The sequence below is a fragment of the Gobius niger genome (assembly GCF_951799975.1).
Source record: "Gobius niger genome assembly, chromosome: 8".
Lineage (NCBI taxonomy): Eukaryota > Metazoa > Chordata > Actinopteri > Gobiiformes > Gobiidae > Gobius > Gobius niger.
In genome coordinates this window covers 28,975,500-28,996,114 of record NC_136859.1, presented here as the reverse complement: position 1 = coordinate 28,996,114, position 20,615 = coordinate 28,975,500, and the positions used below count along the sequence as shown (strand labels likewise).

Genomic DNA, 20,615 nt, shown 5'->3' with positions numbered 1-20,615 from the left:
AACTGGCTGTGGCGTTTCCTGCTTCTGTCCCACACCGCCGTACGTGCCGTGTTTACCTGAGCAACGTGAGGACACCGGAGTTAAGCTAGCGCGCCCATGGCTAGAAGGACATTTGTGTAGATATATCCGGGCTCTTTCCTCTTGTGACAGCGCGGAACAAACTCCAAACCATTAGCATGACCGACCAGAGCAGACTTTATTAACAACACTTCAAAGTTACAGCGAACTCGGCTGTAACTCTAACTTTGTTCATCTGTCAGTCCCTCTTGTGTGATAGCTCAGGATGCCTGCACGGATATTACCGGTGGTCCTGGTGCTCCTGGTGGGATCCGCGCTCCACCCCGCCGCTGCCAGCCCCACGGATCATCAGACAAACCACTCCGCTCCCACCAACGCGACGCTCCCGCCCCCGGCCCATCACAAGAAGGCTTTCCCTGTGCTGGACCTCAACTACGACCACGTCCAGGCGCCCTTCGAGATCTCGTTATGGGTGCTATTAGCGTCCTTAATGAAATTAGGTGAGTTCCCTTTGGATATTAACGTGACATGCGTCACTCCCACAGCACAGAGACAGCCAGACATGGGGTGGCCAAGTTTGCTATTACCTTTGCGGTCTAAAACCACTTTCTCCAAATCCCAGGGTTGTACATATATATATATATATATATATATATATATATATATATATATATATATATATATATATATATATATATATATATATATATATATATATATATATATATATATATATATATATATATATATATATGATCACCTAACACAGGGGTTTAAACGTTTGGGGTCTTCCTATGTAAATGTTTACAAGTTGTTTATTTTTGCAAATACCTGTATGCACATGTTAAGTCTAAAAAGAAAAAAAGAACCTTCAACATTGCAAAGTGGAAAACCCTGCCTGTCCATTCAGTTTGCTGCTGTTTACCCTGATGGAATGTTAACATGCCATTACTGTGTTATGACATCATACCATTACCTCTATAGGCCTTTAGCAGCTATTTGATCTCTGATCTTCATCTTAGGGGCCACAGGTTGTAAACTAGATGCCCTGATTTTTCCGCCCCCTTGCTGGACATTGCCTACACCTGGTTTATAACATAGCTAGAGCAAGGGTTTTACTTAAAATGTTTAACCCTCTAAGTCCTACCAGGACTAGACTATCTTAAAAGGGAATTAAGATAGATTTGGACTAAATTATGTCTGAGCTCACCTGGGTTTAAACCATGTTTTAATCAGAAAAAACACCCTAAACACAAAGACACATTACTAAAGCATAAATCAAATCAAATCAAATCAAATGTATTTATATAGCACATTTAAAAACAACTCTAGCTGACCAAAGTGCTTCACAAAAAGGTCTACAGCACTACCTCATGTAGTCATGAGGTAGTCCTCACTGTCTCATGTAAAGCGCTTTGTGACTATATGTCTGTGAAAGGCGCTATATAAATAAAGATCTTCTTCTTCTTCTTCTACCAGCTCAGATTCTGACCATGGTATGAATGATATACGTGTTAAAAGGTTTTGAGTAGAAATGTGTCTTATGATGAAAAAATTCTCAAATTTCTGATGACTCTGAGTCCCACTCAAAGAAGTCTACCAGCGATTCATGCATCACAGTTTGAGACCTGTACTGTTGTGTCATTGGACACTACTGTGGGTTTGATGTTTTTACCAGTAAAAACCCGGCAGTAAACACAGTTTCATATCCTTTGATCCCAAACTCTAGTCTAATTGAAGTCCATCAGTAATATTGTCTGCTTGTTTTACCATTGATCAAATAGATTGTTAACAGGGCATTGGTGAATCACGACCTTGTTTGGTGTGTAGTTTCAATTCTTTGAAGGCTACGCTGACACAACACAAGCTAGACCAGGATTAACCAAACTAAGTGAGAGTGATTAATAGTGGTAATGTAATCTACAGTAATTCATGCCCATGCAAATGCCTACTCGTCCGAGCCTTGTCATTCTGGGGTCTTTTGCTGTCGTACAATGATGACTCAGCAGGTCAATACAGCAGTTTGGCAACTTTTCAGAATGAGCTATGGTTGTGTCACACTTTTGCATTGCCATTGTCTGCCAGTGTTCAGCAGCTATTCCTCATGGTCAGGGTTTGCGTCTTAGTACGTTGCTTGTGGCTTGTCACAATAGTAATAATAATAATAGTAATAATAACAGTCTCAAAAACCAACTCCTGATTTAAATCATGCACTGTGACCTGGCTTCAGATTTAGAAACCAGAAATTGCCTATAAAATCCCTTTTACTTTCCAGATATCTTCAAATTACATCTTTCCCCACAGTCGTTCAGCCCCAGTGCTCATCCTGCTTTTTGCTTTCAAGTTGTAGATCATTTCCTTTTATGCTGTTTCTGCCGTGTTTCCTCTCTTTGCAACTCCTCTCCCTTCACACTCATGCATCTCCTTTCTATACTTTCCTATACTTCATGTAAACTAATGGCTTCCCTCCTGACCTGACATCTTGTTTGCATTGTTTTGGCCACAGAATAGTTCCATTGTGTTGCATGTGATCTCTTACAACAAACCCGGCGGTTTCCTGTGACACACATGACCCGAAGTAGCAGCAGCAGCAGCAGCAGAAATGGCGGCAGTTTGCAGTCAGTGTCTGGGCTGACGTCCCAGCTGTGCGTCCGTGGAGAGGACAAGCAGAGACCACCTGGCTCGCTGTGCCAGTGGTAGGACACTCTGAAGGACATGGCGCGCGTGGACTAATGGAAGGGACAGTTAGTGAGTTGGAGCATGATGTAATTGCACAAAGCTTTAAAGGGAGACGGCGGACCCAGGATGAATTGGCGGCTGCAGACAGTAGTGACCTTAAGCCCGTGATCATCTTTGCCGCGGTGGAAATGGCCAGAGGATAATTGGATGTGTCATCTCTCCTGAATTATAATAAATCAACAGTTATCTATAAAACCATTCTAATATTTTCCTCTTTCTAGTCCCTTGTCTTTGAAATAATGGCTGCTGATGATAATGCATGCAGGCTTCAAAGTTTACCTTTGGAGTCAGAGATGAATGCAGACATTTAGTTTTTTGTTTTTTTAATCAAAGCTGACTTCATTTAAACTTGTGAGTTTAATAACACAGGTCTAAAGAGCCGAGTATAGAAAACATCCCAGTTTTGAGTCTTCAAAGCTTAAACCTTCTGCTGAATCCTAATCTGTGGTGTCAGGACACGGATATGAACCTTGGACGTTCATAAAGACCCGTATACTTCTTCAAAAGAAGCTACTGATGCTTTAGCCAATCATTTATTCTTTTACAAACCCCAGCAATTGACCATATCTTGTCTGTCGTATCATTTCCTGAGATCTCAGATAGGATCCCTTTAGCTTTACTTTGTAGGGCGCGCCTCATGGTGTTTGAAAGTGCAAGATAGCTTTATCAAATTCCGAAATTGAAATAATGCTCTTGTTTCAGATAAGTCCCACATTATATCATTACATCAATCACATTCAAATGACTCTAGCCCAGTTTTATCATCATACACATCCTGTTTATTGACCATCACAGTGCGGTTTCTGATTGAACAAACCGGGGAAACTCTAGAGTGAAAGTCGGAATCATTTTAAGCTGAATTACAGAAATAAATGAACTTTTGAACAATATTCAAATTTTTCCGAGTTTCACCTGTAGTTATGCACAGGTCATCTGTGGACACGCCTTCTGTGCATAGAAACTCCCCTTTTCCTCGACAAATTATTCTCAGTAACATGTTTGGCAGGCCCAGTCAGTCTCAGCTTAACACATAATTGAAAAGACCTGTTCCAAAGAAGGCGTTGCTGTGTTTGTTATTGGAATCACGCAGCACTTTGTAGGCCACGGTTGATATGAAACTAACCTGGAAGTTGCTTGGTAGCTAGAGGGAACTCCAAATACAACTTTCAACATTCCTTTGCATTGATTAGCCAGCAGCTAGTGAGTGTAAACAGTCATCGTGTATGCAAATGGTATTGGCTTTCCATAGAACTGTGCTTTCTGAAACTAATGAGTGGAGCCTTTTTACAACATTCCTCTTACAAGTGGTCTTCCATTTTTGGATATTATTTGTCCTCTCTGTCACCAAACAAATTTATAGCTTTCTTAAAAGTCCATGTGGAATACATTTGAACCGAGAGGGTTAAGAAGCCACGTATGCATTTCATTATTCTTTTACTTCTTGGGCGTAAGTTATTGTGTCATGTTTGCTCAGCTTATCAACACTTAGAAAGGCTACGTCGACTTTTATTGGCAGCATTTTCTTTAAATGTGTTTTGCATCATTAAACGGAATAATGAAAACGACGCTTCGGAAAATGAAATGAGTGAACAGTTGCTTCCAACAAAACACATTGCTTTAAATTTCTTTCATCCATTGATCGGTTTATCAAACATAATTTTAGATGAACTATAAGTTAATTTCCCAGCACATTCATGAGTCATCAGAAAAAAGACATTTACAGTACAGACTTGTTGTTAATCTTCAAAATCACTTGCCAAACTGTTAAAGTGAATCTCGTAACGTGAACTTCCCTGTTTTTATGCTCGATTATTGAAAAAATAATAATCACGATTATTTTTGTCATAATTGAAATCACGATTATTCAAACGATTATTTGTTGCCTTTAAAAAAAAGTATTTTATTTATATATTTATTAATTTAAAAAAAACGATGCTGAATATTTTCAGTTTTCTGAACAGTCATAAAAGCACAAATGATTTCAAGTTTGCCTCGATTTAAGAGAGATCCCTGTTTCACACCTGCCCCCTGCTGGCCGGCCCTCACACCTGTGCAAGTGAACTGAGCAGCGCGGCCTGATGACATCATCACACAGCACTGTTTGTTTTTATGTCAGGCAAAAGCATGAGCCATGGCACGTGGAATGCGAAGGGAAAATAATCCCAGCGCCACGAAATAATGCAAGTCTGCTTTGCAAAAAAAATATAAAAATAAATAAAAATAAATAAATAATCAATTATGCTAATTTTGTAATCGTTTAGTGTAATAATCGAAATCGTAATCGAATTTCGATTAATTGCACAGCCCTAGATATGCCATTGTTATATCCTGTATCATATCTACTCCAAAGATCTGGGCATTTCAATCCCTTGGTTCGGAAACCTTTCACACAAAATTGCACCTAACCCTTCAAGTGCCACAGAATGCAAACTAAACACAATCAAGATTTTGCAGAAAACAAAAACAAAAAGATGTTCCGAAGTTTGGCATTTTTGTGAGGTTTATTATTTCACTTCCCTATTGGACGGTAAGTGGCATATGTGGAAGTAAATGTTTTAAACTGGAGAATTCAGAACGTTTCCTCTTTCGATTGCTGCTTCTCTGAGGTAAAACTATGATAGATACCGACCCCTCCATCAAACTAAGTCATAATTACAAAAGGATTAAAGGGGCTAAATGCAAGTTCGCCATTTTATACTCACTACTGCCACCTCAGGTCATACGTGTAACTGCACCATCTATATTAAGCTTGTGCATGACGGCACTTTGGACCTGAATTAACACCTTTTTGAGCAGGATTTTAGAGGCAGTTGTGGTGAACAGGTCTGAGGTCCTTCTACACATTAGGACATGGCTGGAAAGTGTAAGGGGAGGAAAATACATAATTTTAACATTTTTAAACTCAGTATAGTCCCTTTAAAACCCGTCATTTGCACTTTGAATTGGGCTAATTTATGCCTAAACTCAACCGGGTTTAGGCATAAGTTATGTTTCAGTAATGCTTAAATCAGTGGTTCTCAACTATATTAAAGGGGGGGTATTATGCAAAATCGACTTTTTCAAGCTTTACATCATGTTATTATGTCATTCCCTCATTAAAAACATGCCTGAAGTGTTGCTTTGGCACATTCACGTATCTTTGAGTAATCTGTAAAAACTCTGATGGCGGCCATTTTAGGGATAGGTTTGCCTGAGTCCTCCTAGGAACGCCCCCACCTCCTGGAGACGCCTCCGAGCTTTCGTCACCAGCCGAGTAACCAACCACTGCTCCTCAGCAGAACCCCCTCCCCACTGATGCCACAGACAGCGTGTGGAGGGGGCGTGTCGGAAAGGCTCAGAGGTTCTTAAAGAGACAGAGGCCTATTTCAAGACATTCACTACAGCCATTTTGAGAGAGCAATTTTATACAAGGCAGTTATTCTAATTTACTGCATTTACAGACCAACAGAAGGTTTGGTCATCATTGTAGTGTGATATAGACTGGTGCTATGTGATTGAAAAAAGCATAATACCCCCTCTTTAAAAGACATGTTTTCTGGGAAAGGCGTGTGACCCACTGAAAACTGTTCCGAGAACCACGGCTTTAAAGTTGCTGCTAGTTTCAAACTTCTACGTGTAAGTTATGTCATCCAATGGCTTGTTCGCACCTTTGTTTTTTTTTCTTTTTACAAACCAAGCTCTGGTTATGCAGAGGTGACACCAGATGCCGCACTAAATATGGCAGGCAGCAGTCACCCAATATGAATAATTAATAATAAATCAACATGGGTCTCGCACAAGCCCCATAGGGAACATAATAGTGCATGCACAATCAAACCATGACTCACGACAGCTTTTCTTTCACACAGCACTGGGCACGCCTCAACACTATCTTTTGTGGACATAGCACGGTGCTGGAAAGTCAATCCGTTTAGTGCACCGACAATGACATTGCAGATGAAATTGATTGATTTAGGACCTATTTTACACACAAATCACAAGGCTACGTTGTGATTGTTCAGTCAGCCGTATTTGGCAACCACCGCTGAACAATTAGTCACTTGGCAACGGGACACAGCTTGCGACTTCAGAAATGACTATGTGTAACAAGTGCCAGTGGACGCTGACACACTGTACAGAAGGGGGTCGGAGGAGCTAATAGCGTAATGCGGGGGCTTTCAGTGACCTTGTGTGAAGAAGACTCTCTGGGGAGGCTGAGGGAAGGGCTGTGAGCACTTATTGACAAACTGCCACAGCGGATTGGACAGGGTAATCGATGAGGGAAGCCCGTGAAATGCACTTTTTATTTTAGACTCCACTGGGTGTTTTTGCTTCACCTGCCACATCCATATGTAGCAATGTCCTCATGGCTACACAATTTCCTGCAATCAAAAAGCTTTGATTGGAGGTCTATTTTGTTCCCTAAGGGGATTGACGATGCAAATAAAAATATTGCTCCATCATTGTGAACAACTTCTCAGTCCAAAACAACTGAATCAGATTGATCCCAAAGTCTATTGCAGATTTTAGGTAGAGGTCGACCGATATGGGTTTTTCTAAGGCCGATTTTGGGGGATTTTCATTGGCTGATGCCGATGTGCTCAGCCGATATTTTTGACCGTTATTTTTGGCCGACTTTTTCCAAATCTCTGGTCTAAAAACATAAATTCGATTTCATTACTTAAGGTGATTCAATCTTAGTTTCTGTCCCAGCTTTGATTAGCTGCCGTTAGCATTAGCACACTGTTGCTAGCCACGGCATTTTGCGCGGCGATCCAAAATACAATTGCAGAGGTAAAAACTAAGTCAGCGATTGAATTCTCCAGATTCGGTGCTTCAAAATGACTTGCAGCATGTCCATACTCACTGAGGCTTAGTGAAACTTGTATTAAACATTGCAATGAAAATTGGTTAACTAAAAGATCTGTTCCCCTAAGGCTGAGGAAGTCGTGGAAGCCTCGTTTTAAAGCCCTGACGTTGCTCTTTCCAATGCAAAAAACGTGGGAGTCTCTATCCCTTTCGGTCCCGGAGATATCGACTTTTATCGGCACTAGATCGGCCAATAGCCGATATTGTAAAATCCCCAAATATCGGCCAACCTCAATTATTAGGGCTAGGACAAAATATCATATTGCAATACCTTTTGTTGGAATACCAAGGATCGATACGTTATTGTATCGCATACTTTCAATGGTCATTTTCACTTTGGTCATTTTGCGTGACTGAGGGCATGCACATAAACTAAACAGATACGCATCAACTCGTCTAAGCTCAGGCAAGAACATATCTCAGTATGTAAAAACTGTGACCTGTCCCTTTAAGGTCAACATATTACTTATCATAATTACTTACCGGCCGCCGTGTATCGTGATGCATATCATGACAAAAGTGTATCGTCCCGAATCCAGCAGTTTAATACTTAACCTAGTCCATTTTAAGATGCATAGATGGCATAAACACTAAGGTTTCTGTTTCTGCTTAATCTTTATATGCTGTATTAGGCTTATTGCTGATTCAAATGTATTTATTTAATATTTAAATACAAAGCAACATTCGTTCTATAAATAAAAACTAACAAAACAGAAACCGCTAGCCTTTTCCAGTTTGCTTTCTTTATAAATATTTCCCCACCTGATGAGCAGTTTTAGAAAGTCCCGTGACGTTCTTGTGGCCCAACACTGTTGTTCTGAGACGTCATTTCCTCTTGGATGGATGCCAGAGTTTACCCAATGAGTTACAAAGTAATGATGGCGCTGCTTGATCTTGTGTGTGTTGTTAAAGCTACAGTTCCACTTCACAGTCTTATCCCGAGCTCTTCAGTCGATGGGCACTGGAGGCCGTAATCAGAGTCACGCTTAGCAGCTTTAAGTATGTGGGAACCGTCCCTCTTCAGGCTTCCTACAGTGAGGGCTTTGTCCAAGGCCCTGTTGCTTGTGCTACTCCAGTCTCTTTTTGTCACTTTGACTCCGGTGCTGCCGTCTTCACTTGTCCCTTCCAGTCACCCCTGCTCTGAATGATAATGGGTCATGTGCTGTGTCTTAATGCCCATCGAACTAATGTCCATCTTCTATAGGGACACTGCGGCAATTAGTTTAGTCCAGAGGTTAGATAATGCTGTTCGTTAATCATTGGGACAACACAAATCTTGTAAAAACAAAAGTACATTATTTTTACTTTATCAACCAGACATTTATCTGGCCTTTTGGAAAATGGAAAACTGTGGTGTTTGGTCTTTCGCTTGTTCCAAGAAGTTTCTATACCGTGCTCACAAATGCTGGGTTTTTGTATACAGAAACATGTTTTTTCCCCCTATATTTTTTTTCAATTTTTAAAAACATTTTTGCCCAATGTTTCCCATTTCTCACATTGTTTTTTTATGACTAATATTTCCCCCCTAATTTATTCCCATTTTTCCACCCTATTTTCGTACACATTTTTTTTCTTAATTTTGCCACAATTTCCCCCCAATTTTTCACAAATTATTCCCCATTTTTAACACATTTCTTGACATTGAAGATGAACCCGATATTGTAAATGTGCAGATCTCCCACACATCCACACATTATTGTTCTGTTTTCTGGCTCTAGATGACAAATATTATAGTATAGGTATTGGAAAAAGTATCGTTCAGGTATCTGTATTGACAACCAAGTATCGTTAAAGTATTGGTATCGAAAAAAATGCAATGTAGTTGACTATTTACCGTTGTTATCAGGTAAATAGCTAATCGATGAGGTTTTCTTAAGTGGCTGCTCTACTAATTCATCCTCATCCCAGCGTTCACTCGCCTGCCATTTTCGATGTGCCCATTAGCCTTCCATCAAATGCCAGTTCTATTTCTGGATGGTGGTTTGAGGGGTAAGTGACAGTTGAGAGAAAAGTACCCAGGCAGTTTCACGACTGAGTGCAGATTGGTAGAGCTATTTAACCCCGCGAAGCATCTCATTATGACGCCCCTCACTGCTTCACACGACTCCATACAACCTGGAACTAACTTACGGACCAAAGTGGTAATTGTATGTGAGGAGAAAGGCTGCCAGTTACAAAGCCTCTTGCCTTGGTGAAGAATTCCTAAAGAATTAGTATGACTATATAGTTTCTTCTTGTTGGCCTTTCTTCGGTTTTACGTTGACATTTAGATTTAGAATAGATCGAAACTAACGCCTGAGTGACTGTATGTGGTGGAAAATCACATACAAAAAAAATATCTACAAAAGGAGATTGACGTGACTAAACATCCGGGCACGCTTTCTCAGTTAACTTAGAAATATTTATGATATATAGTATATAATTGATTTAATGCAGATCTCAAGGGGTACACGACTGCAAAAGGTTTGGGAACCAGATCTACTCTATAAGACAGTTTTGTTTTTTATTTACTATATGCTTTTGGGCAATAAAGACTCATTTTACTTAATAAGGTGTGTATGGTATATGCCAATAGTACAATAGGGACTCCCCTGCAATAACAGAACATTCCAAATCTCTGTTTGACACTCTCACCTTTTGTCCGTTGTAGAGATTAGATTTTGCCCTTGTCAGCATCAGCAATACATGATGTCGGGACAAACTCACTGCAGTTACTCTAAAATGCAGCTTTTACTCCTGTCCCTCCAATAAAAGGCTGCCATTGTCCTCTTCCCATAAAATTGTGACTTATTGAGCAGATTGCCCGACTAAGTCAGCATTTACAAATCGGTTCTGCTGTATTTGTATTCTCTTGGCCCTTTATTTACCCAACAATGGTGCGTTTCCCAAATGTTCCCTCCACCCTTGCGCTCCTTTCAAATGAAAACGCAGCATGACGAGGCATTTGAAGAGAGTGGAGTTTTATTTCTTATCATAACCGGGCAAGCCTAATTGAATCTTCAGTCTTGCACGTTTTGATTCATCTCAATAGCGCCACATGTTAATTTACCAACACCTACAACAAGGGAGCGAGTTGTTCATTTTCTTTTCCAGAGGCCCTGCAGTAAACAGATTGGCTGTTCTTCAGATGTGTGTGGAACAGGCTGAGCCAGCTGTGATGCCGTCCTCCTTCTGCAGAACCCGTCACAAAATTACTCCTGGGCTTTCACTTGAGGCGTCGCTGGCAACATTTGACAAGATACTGTTGTTATCCCAGCTGGCAAGTTAAACCCAGAGAGCAGTGGGTATATCAGTCCACTCAATATTGATGAGAAAATAGTCCAGCAAACGTATTAGAATCTATAGATGGGAGCCAAACCACAAAGGTCCCTGAGAAGATTACCAACCCCTTTGGGTGACGCTCTTGTCCATTGAAATGAATGGGCATATTTTATCCCCAGAATGAGAAAAGGTCCAAGATTTTGTATCTGCAGCCATAGAAAAAAATAAGCCGTTTTCACCCAGAGGGGGCGGGGTCTCGGTTAAAGTGCCCGGATGTTGCTCCCATCTACAGTTCAATGGACTGCAAAAAAGAAGTAGCAGGTGGAGTTGAGATTTAGGGCGCACTCACACTTGTCCATCCGAACCGCGCCCAAGCGCTGGAAGCCCCTTCTGCGCGGTTCGTTTGTGCAGTGTGAGTGCAATCAATCCGTGCCCGAGTCGGACTCGGTTCCGGACTTTGGCCCGCTTGGAGGAGGTGGGCCAGAGCGCGGCTCGGTTGCTCGTGTATGCGCACACGCACGGATACAAGCGGCTGTTGTGTGGGCGGTTGCATTTGTCACGTAAAACAGTGAGAAAAGTCTGTATTTATCAAACAGAGCAGAGGCTGCCTCGCTCTCGTCTCCCCGGCCCCGACCGCTTCTCCCCCGGGCGGTTCCCCGGACCCCGGGCCACATACCGCTCGTCTCCCCGACCGCTCACTCCCGACGCCCTGGACGCTTCACGCACGTCTCGGGCTGACCTTACGGGAGCGGCTGCGCTTCTCCCGCCCTGTATCTGAGCTTCTCTGCTGCTGCACCTGGTTTGGCCGCAGGCTTTAGTGGGACAGATAAAACCTGCGGGTGCTTTTATCACTTGTGACTTCGGTGCGTGTTCGTGTTAAGTGCTTTGTTGTAACGTAGCGTATACGAAGTATAGTCTATACTTCCAGGAGTTCACCAACATAAAGCTGTTTAACCAGTGGCCGAAGCAGCAGTGAATGACATAAACTGAGCGTCATATCTTCATTTTTCGTAGCCTTTTTTGAAGGCTGTATATGACTCCAAAGAAAGGCTCAGAGCGGCAGGTGCTGCTCCACCCCCCGCCTCAGCTGAGCGGGACAGAGGGACGCGCACTTCTCTATTTCTCTGCTTTATTAAAATCGACTATTATATTCACCACAGCCCTTTTTGTTAAACTGTAGTAAAATACAAAGAAAAGTGGAGTGAAGAGATTTGACAGGGCTCATAGACATTATTTCAAGCAGCTGTTTAAGGTTTTTTTTTCTTCCGCATAAAGTTGCGCTGCTGCTGCTCACGTGCACTTGTAAACAACTCCTCGTGTTCGGCCACGGCTCGGTTCGTTTGTGTAAGTGTGAGCGCGGGCCGTTCGGGGCATCCAGGCCTTTCCTCAAACGAGCTGGAGAGTGGCACGGTTCGGATGTCAAGTGTGAGTGCGCCCTTACATTTCTCGTGACGCTATGAAGCTACAGCTCACATTTTGCTCATGGGCTTAATGAATCTCCAAACCAGGACAGTTTGCTGTAAAATTTAAAATTGAAAAAATGCAAACGATGTTGTTTAGCTAGTGCTGTTTTGTTTATCAAAGCAAATAGTTTGCTCCACTGTTTTGGACAGGATAGGCCATGTCCAGGGCTGTCCCTGTTAATGAACGCCATGGTTCTCATTGTTAGTTTCAGTACCACACCGCTAAACAAACCTAAAACAGAACTAGTTTAATTGCTGTACATTATAGGGTCATAATAACTCCATTGCAATACATGCCAGTACCATGAGACCATCAAACTTTTAACCTCCATTATTCCATTGCCCTCCCATGTGTGTTGGGTAATTATACCAGTGCTGGCCAACCTGAACCTGCCTGTAACCCAACACAACCCGCCACCGTTGTGCCATATGCTGCGGCCAAGCGAGCTTAGCCCTGTGGCCCTGTCCTTGTTTTTAGAAATGACATGTCTCTATTGAAAGATACCCCTTCTCTTTCTACCCTCCGTACTGAATGAAATCCACAACAATGGCTTTCCTCCCTCATCCCTTATTAGATCAGCAAACCGTGTCGTCTCCCCGTATCGGATTGTTGAGCCCCCATGAGCATGTAGCCGTACCTGGGTCGGGTTACCGTACGTTTGGAGTGGTTGTTGATGTGCTCTTTCATCAGCTGAGACGGCGACAATGGAATGCCCTAATGCTGTAGAAGTGGAAAGTAAATATAGACAGGTGTTATGGGAACTACTATAAGCTAATCAATTTTAAAAGCCCTTTACTTAAAGGCCTTTTTTTTCTTGTGGTTGAGTATAGAATCATGATTTGAGGGCTTAAACACATTGGGGTTGCAGCTGCTACCGCTCTGCTGCCGTCTGTGAACAGGACAAATCGGGTTTAGGGCTGCCATTGTCAAAGTCTGATCAGCACATATCATCTAGAATCAATGTGACCTTTCCAAGTTTATAGTTAGGTGAGACTTTTTGAAAATGTCAGTGTTGGAGGTTTTTTCCTTGATTCCCCCATACACTCACTGGAGAAGGCCGTAAAGTTTTTACTGTCGGGCTGTCCAGGAACACAGACCCAACAAATACTCGAGTGAGGTTCAAAGCTACTCTTTCCATTCCTGTGTTGACACTTGACCCGCTGCACCACTGTTGCACGCTTTGGCAATGTTAATCATCTCCTACCACAAATCCTTTAACTCCACCTTACTGCACGATTGGTTTGAATGTTTTCTTCCAACACGATTTTGTGAATTTGTAGCGCATCCTTCACTCAGTGCCTTTCAAGGCAATCTGAAAAGAGCAGTGGGTGACTGTAGTGCAGCTCCCGAGGACCCATCCCTACCAGGAACTTGGTCACTGGATCAGCCTCCTGTGCGTGTTTTGGGCTGATGGGGGAAACATCCAGTGGAAACCCATCCAGTCAGGATACAACATGCACACAGCTTGCAGTGAGAGAGGTGCTGCCATTCCACCACTGTGTCGCCTGAACGAGAAGATTCAAATTATTTTTTTTCATCACTCAAACCCGTAAAGACCCCTAACACTTCCTTGTTTCTTTTTACAGCCAACATTTAGAGTCAAATAGTTTGTCGTCAGCTGTGTGCTGCCTGTAAAGACGTTCCCTGAGGCTTCAGAGTTCCTGCCTGTACTATCACATGTTTTGATCTATGGATGCTGTCAGTGTAAATAAATGTTATCAGCGTGTCAAATAGGTACGAGAAAGTGTTCTTGTGCGGCTGAATGATCCAGGAAAAACTGCAATATGATATCGGATTTGCCGTGCTCATTTTAACCAGTTCCCTGCCATGTGAGTTGTGTTTTACTTTTAGTGTTGTGTTTTACTCACACAGATCTTACACACATTTTCAGAAACTGCAGGGTCTTAGCTTTCAATTTAGGCTTTAATTAATCAAAAACGTGAGAAAAACACAACAAAAAGCCACAAAAACTCAACAAAGAAATGACAAAAAGGACGTGACAAAAACGTGACATATTAACCGCGGCAACAAGGTGACAAAAAAGTTCAGATTAGTTTTTTCAGTCTTCATTTTCAAGTGAGGCATTACACTGGCCCATAGCCTGTAAGCTCCAATTCAGAAGCTTTTAGATTTGGGTAATGTCGAACTGGAGAGGATGGTTAAAGTGGGGGTGAAGAGGTTAAAGGAACAGGCCACCATTTTTACAAACTGAGATATGTTCTTACCTGAGCTTAGACGAGTTGATGCGTACCTGTCTGGTCTTTGTGCGTGCCCTCAGTCACAAAAAATGACCATTTGGCCTCTCCCAGTATTTCCTATGGCTCCAAATGGGGTAATGTTAGAAGCGATCACACTCTACCAGACAGGTACGTATCAACTTGTTTAAGCTCAGGTATGAACATATCTCAGTATAGTAAAACGGTGGCCTGTTCCTTTTAACAAAATTTCCAGGAGCAATTACATTTAGGGAAAACTGGAATATGAACTGATGAATACAGATCTAAACTACTGGGTGTGCACTTTTTAACACAAGCCACAAGCCTTACAGCCTATTCATTTGATTGTGTGACAAATATGGGGCATGGGGATGTTTATTTTTTCCGGCAATTCCACAATCGATGGTTTGCATCTGATTTCCATTTTTCCTTCAGGTTTTCTTAGCGAGAGGACCACAGTATTTGCAGGGTCAGCTTTTGATGCTTGTCGTTTGTGTGTCTGGTGAAGTAACTAATGTGAGGTGTGGAATGCCGTGCACTGACATGACTCAGCCTGCACTGCAATTTAAACCAGGACACAGTCTCATCAGAAGCAAAATTGTGGTCATTGTTCTTTGCCATCCAGTTTGATGTTATCCAATTGCTACACGCTTTGCACACGGCGAGTAGACGTTCACTTTTGGTATAGCAACGTCACTGCTGCTGCTCAGTGCTCACAGAAGTGCGGTATGTCACGTTCTCGTACTGACAGCTTGAGTTCATGTTTTTTTAGTTTAGTTAAAACGTCGTGTTATTTGCTTTCAAGAACTATATCAGTGGCCCTATTGTACATAACACGTCGCATACATTTCTGTGTGGTTTGACCGGCAGCTGGTTAAGAGTCAAATCGCACCTTTCAAATATTTAGTCAGGCTTTCTTTGAAATGAGACTTTAGATTGCACACTAAGCTTATCACATAGCAGCAATCATGTTATAATACTAATCAAAAAGCCTGGGAAGTTTAAATACAAAGAACCATGGGAACAGTCAAATACCTTAAAAGTTCTCTCTATGTGTTCTTCAATTTTGGGTTGTGCCAAAAATCTGATTTAATCATATTTGCAATTTATACTTCAGAGAACTTTATTTTACATCTCCAGGCAATACAGTGTGTAAGAAGATCGAGTTCAGAATGGAATTTGGACTTTTGATAGGGAAAATGGAGATGACCTTGTAGTTGTTGTTCTTTGCTGTTTATTTTAAACAAGTCCATCTTGTCTATGTTCATAAACCACATTTAAATAAAGCATACAAATAAAATGTAAAATTCTTTTAATAGATTAGCCAATATGAGGAAAACTAGGCATGCCTGTCTGCCCTATCATTCACCCCAGTCCTTCTATCTTGATGGGGGGAAAAAAATCTAAATGTATATATCATGTATCTGAAAAGCTTGTCTTGTGACACGCTCTGTTTCTTTCTTTTTCCCCCCTCATTCCCAGGCTTTCACCTGATCCCGCGCCTGAACAACATCGTCCCCGAGAGCTGCCTCCTCATCGTCGTGGGGCTGCTGGTCGGGGGCCTCATCCGACTGGCCGGAGAAGAAGTGCCGCCAGTGATGAACGCAGAGGTGTTCTTCCTCTGCCTTCTGCCTCCCATCATCCTGGACGCTGGTTACTTCCTGCCTATCCGACCCTTCATTGAGAACATTGGCACCATCTTGATGTTCGCTGTCGTCGGCACTCTGTGGAACGCCTTCTTCATCGGCGGTCTGCTGTACGCCGTGTGCCAGATCAATCCGGGTTACCCGATTGAGCTTAACCAGCTGTCGCTGCTGCCCTGCCTGCTGTTCGGGTCTATCATATCGGCGGTGGACCCCGTGGCCGTGCTGGCGGTTTTTGAGGAGATTCACATAAATGAGCTCTTACACATTCTAGTCTTTGGAGAGTCACTGCTCAATGATGCTGTCACTGTGGTAAGTGAACGTCAAATATCTTTTTTGACCCGGCGGTATTCTGTTTTCTATTTATTTTTCCACTTTATGAGATGGTAGCATTTATCTGTCAGTGGAATTAATGAAAATTGTATCAGAATCTCATTCTCAACTCATTATGGGGCTTTTTAATCGTGAGGTGTAGAGCCAAATCTGTGGCAGTTAGATATGATTAATATTATGAATATTTGGGTGAAGTGGTGAAGAGCGGGCCTCCAATAAATTGCCAGCAAAATTGGAAATTTACAAACTGTTTGTTTCTGAAATTGTTGGTCAGGTACCCCTTAAATTCCTCCATAGACCCACCCCTCCATATTTCACAGTAGGTATGATGCACTTTTCATCATAGGCCATCATTGGCCTTGTTTACAACAAAAAAGTGCACCATACCTGCTGTGAAATATGGAGGTGGTTCATAGAATGAAGGTCCCGTTAGTGCCATCTCAGTCTCCTGAGGGAGAGCTGAAACGTGCAGTTCATGCAAGACAGCCCAGGAACTTACAGGACCTGGAGGCTTTTTGCCAAGAAGATATTGGCCGCTTTACCATCAGAAAAAATAAAGAACCTCATCCACAACTACCGGTTTAGAGGCCAACTTTGCCCTGTGCAAACGTGCGCTCCACACTGCAACACCTGAGTGCCCTTTCCTCCCCCTTATATAGGGCAGGTAATTGCACAAGTTTACACACAGTGCCACGCAGTGGCAGGAGGATCAAACATGAACAAAGTGCCATGATGGCTCCAACACACAGTATGAACTTTTCATCAGGGTCTTTTTGGTACTTTCTTTTTTCATTATGATTTAAAAATAGCAAACTCGGTTGTTTTACCATAAATGGCTTCACACAACCACTAGCTCTGAGTTATCTTTCATTTTCTTTCAATAATAGTTAAAAAATCTAATATTCTGCCAGGTTATGTAAACTTTTGAGCAAACTGTACATTCAATAAAAGGCATTCACCTACACAACCTATTCTAAAGCTTTGACTAATGCTCCTTACTCCTGTCGTCTTCAGGTGCTGTACCATCTCTTCGAGGAGTACGCAGGCGCTGGCACCGTGAGCGTGTTGGACGGCTTCCTCGGCATCGTCAGCTTTTTGGTGGTAGCGGTGGGCGGAGTTCTCGTAGGAGCCATATACGGGATCCTGGCCGCCTTTACCTCGCGTTTTACCTCCCACATGAGAGTCATCGAGCCGCTGTTTGTGTTTGTGTACAGCTACATGGCCTATCTGTCCGCCGAGATGTTCCACCTGTCTGGCATAATGGCGTACGTTGACACAGGATGAAATTATAACGTATCCAGTCTAATTTAGTCTGCAGACACAACAAGTCTATTTTCAACACTGTATAAAGCTTCTTTCTTTCTTGATTCTGCATTTTACTGTAAGCTGCCTTTTCTCTGATAGAGTCCAACTATCTAACTTGATTCAATTGACTAATCTTGAAGCCCAAGTTCAAGGTTATTCCTTTTGCCTGATTCAATTTTACCACAGACATTTCTCATGGTCAGCGATTGAGTGGCTCGTTCTATATACAGCCTTGATGTTACAGGGCCGCACAGTCACCTATTTCTCATTGGCAGACATCCCTGGCAGTCAGCAGACATACATCATGGTACATCCTTGTAACCTCTGCGACTATACAGCTCATCATATCCTTCATAAATGTGTAGCCTTTCCAACAGTGTCCAGGCTGCCACTTCTCATCCGCCGCACTCATATGTACCAATCCACTTTCTGCTGAAGGCACTCAGGGTTATAGATGATTAGGGGATATGGGGGAGGTGATATACTTAGTGTCGCTTGTGTAGCAGGGCCGTAGTAGTATCAAGGACAGATATCTCTTCTGAGGCTCGTCGGTGCCTTCTGAGAAAACCTTTGGACATCTCACTGCAGCCTCATTGTTTTGGTAGTTAGGAAGGCTCATTTTGTAATCTGAGAAACCTAAAGCAGATAAAACTCCTCATGACAAAAATACTAGGGAATTTTGACCATTAGAATCAAAACGCAAAATGTGTAAAGCGCTAAACCCTTTGTAGTTTCCATTTGAGTCGTAATGCTAGTACACACGGAAGTAAGTGCTTTATTTTTCATTGTACTTCTGTACAATGAAAATGTGTTCAGGCGTTAGTCCTGAGCCACTGCGACTGAGCATGTCACCACTGTGGGCCAACCTGACCAGCATGTTTTTGGAGGTCGGGGAAACCGTAGCACCCGGAGGAAACCTGGCCGGCTGCCTTGAGTCTCCTCTGATCCTCTGAAACAGTGCAGCGCCTCCTCGGTTTATCCCTGTTTCAGAGCGTGGTGTCCTGCACTGGTCAGCTCCACCTCCTCTTTACTCTTCCTCCTGCAAACCCCTCCACAACAGTCTTTCACCAACTTCTAAGAAGAGCTTAGCAGTTGATTTGTTTTATTCTCCAGTGAACTTCCATTAGCCAGAACCATAGAAGGCATGTGTGGCTTAGCTGCGAGTCTTGCCCGGATACCTCCTTGTTTGTCCCTTTTTTGTTCCCTGTTGTGCCTCTTGTGACGCCTCCACTGTGGGATGCTCTTGGTGCCTCTTCAGTGTTTCAGAAGAAGAAATTCGAAGGTCTCAAATGTCTTTAGCTCATAGGCTAGCTGTTTGTACACTTTTAGAAAAAGCTGCTTTCTTCAGGAGCATTATGGACTCTCTGCAGTAAAAAAAAGAAATCCCACAAAAAACTTTCTGCCATGCTGATATTTTATGTTGACTTTTTCCCGCCAGATTAATTGCATGTGGAGCTGTGATGAAGCCCTACGTGGAAGCCAACATATCGCACAAGTCCCACACGACCATCAAATACTTCCTGAAGATGTGGAGCAGCGTGAGCGAGACCCTGATTTTCATCTTCCTGGGCGTCGCCACTGTGGACGGGAAACACCACTCGTGGAACTGGATCTTTGTGACAGCCACCGTCATTCTGTGCCTGATCGCAAGAGTCATTGGTCAGTTAACTATGTTCCTTCCTTTCCAGAATTATATACTCTTCAGCACATGTATGCGCTACACTAGAAGGATAATGTCAAGTTTATTTATATAGCATATTTAAAAACGGCTACATCTGCCCAAAGTGTTGTACAACAAACATTATAAAGTGCAATCAAACAGTAAAACAGTTGAAATGAAATAATAAGAAGAATTGCGTAGGGTAAATGTCATGTTACTGAAGAGAAAACAATCCTCCCATTCATTTGTAGTATTACTGAGGCTGACAAATAGGAGGCCTCGGTGATGCAAAGTAGACAGTGTTAAATCCACTTCTTTCTGCATTGGCACTGCTTGGTTCGATTTTGTGTCCAAATTGTTTAGATAATAATGACACATTTGCATACACACATCAACTATACTATCAACTATAATGGTCTACTTTTCCTGTCCAGGTGTGATCGGTCTGACCTACCTTATGAACAAGGTCCGCATTGTGAAGCTCACCACCAAGGACCAGTTCATCATCGCCTACGGAGGCCTGCGAGGCGCCATCGCCTTCTCTTTGGGCTTCCTGCTCGACGAAAAGCATTTTCCCCAGAAAAACATGTTCCTAACAGCCATCATCACTGTCGTTTTCTTCACTGTGTTTGTCCAGGTAAAGCACATCTAATATCTATTACTTATTTTATTGTAACAAAGTGGTAGTAGTCATTTGGACAAAGTTGTTAATATTGCTGTTTAGAAATTGAGGTTGTTTCACCTTCTTTTCCTGGAGTTTCCATCAGTTCTGTTACTGATACTTAGGGATGGGTACCGAAACCCGATATCATAAAGGCCCCCGGGCCAGTCCATCCGGACCAATAAGCTCTAGCCTTAACAGTCATCTTAAAATAAGCCCACAAAAAAGGCTCACTCCCCTCTCATGGATGTATTATCTGCATCAGATCTGTTCATCCCCGCTACCCCGCCCGGAAACGCACGTGCTGGACCATCCCCACTCTGTCCCACGGCCTCCCTCTCCAGCCGTGCACGTAGTGAGACAAGCGCACGTGAAAGACATGCAGTGTTAACATTCAAAACTTGCTTCTACTACTCAGAATGCCTCTAGCCTGCTGTAAAAAGCTTTCAAAAGTGAAACATGTGAAA

General features: G+C 42.5%; 1 protein-coding gene across 2 annotated transcripts in view; it reads left to right on the top strand.

Moving 5' to 3' along the window:
* Positions 1 to 273: 273 nt before the first annotated feature.
* Positions 274 to 20,615, top strand: part of slc9a1a (solute carrier family 9 member A1a) — a 37,619-nt gene continuing 17,277 nt past the window's right edge. For both annotated transcript variants that reach the window (XM_079561890.1, XM_079561889.1), the window contains exons 1-5: positions 274 to 518; positions 16,029 to 16,501; positions 17,537 to 17,787; positions 19,266 to 19,486; positions 19,922 to 20,124. In XM_079561890.1, coding sequence (XP_079418016.1) covers positions 284 to 518; positions 16,029 to 16,501; positions 17,537 to 17,787; positions 19,266 to 19,486; positions 19,922 to 20,124 — 1,383 coding nt within the window. In that variant the 5' untranslated portion in view covers positions 274 to 283. The remainder of the gene's footprint in view (positions 519 to 16,028; positions 16,502 to 17,536; positions 17,788 to 19,265; positions 19,487 to 19,921; positions 20,125 to 20,615) is intronic.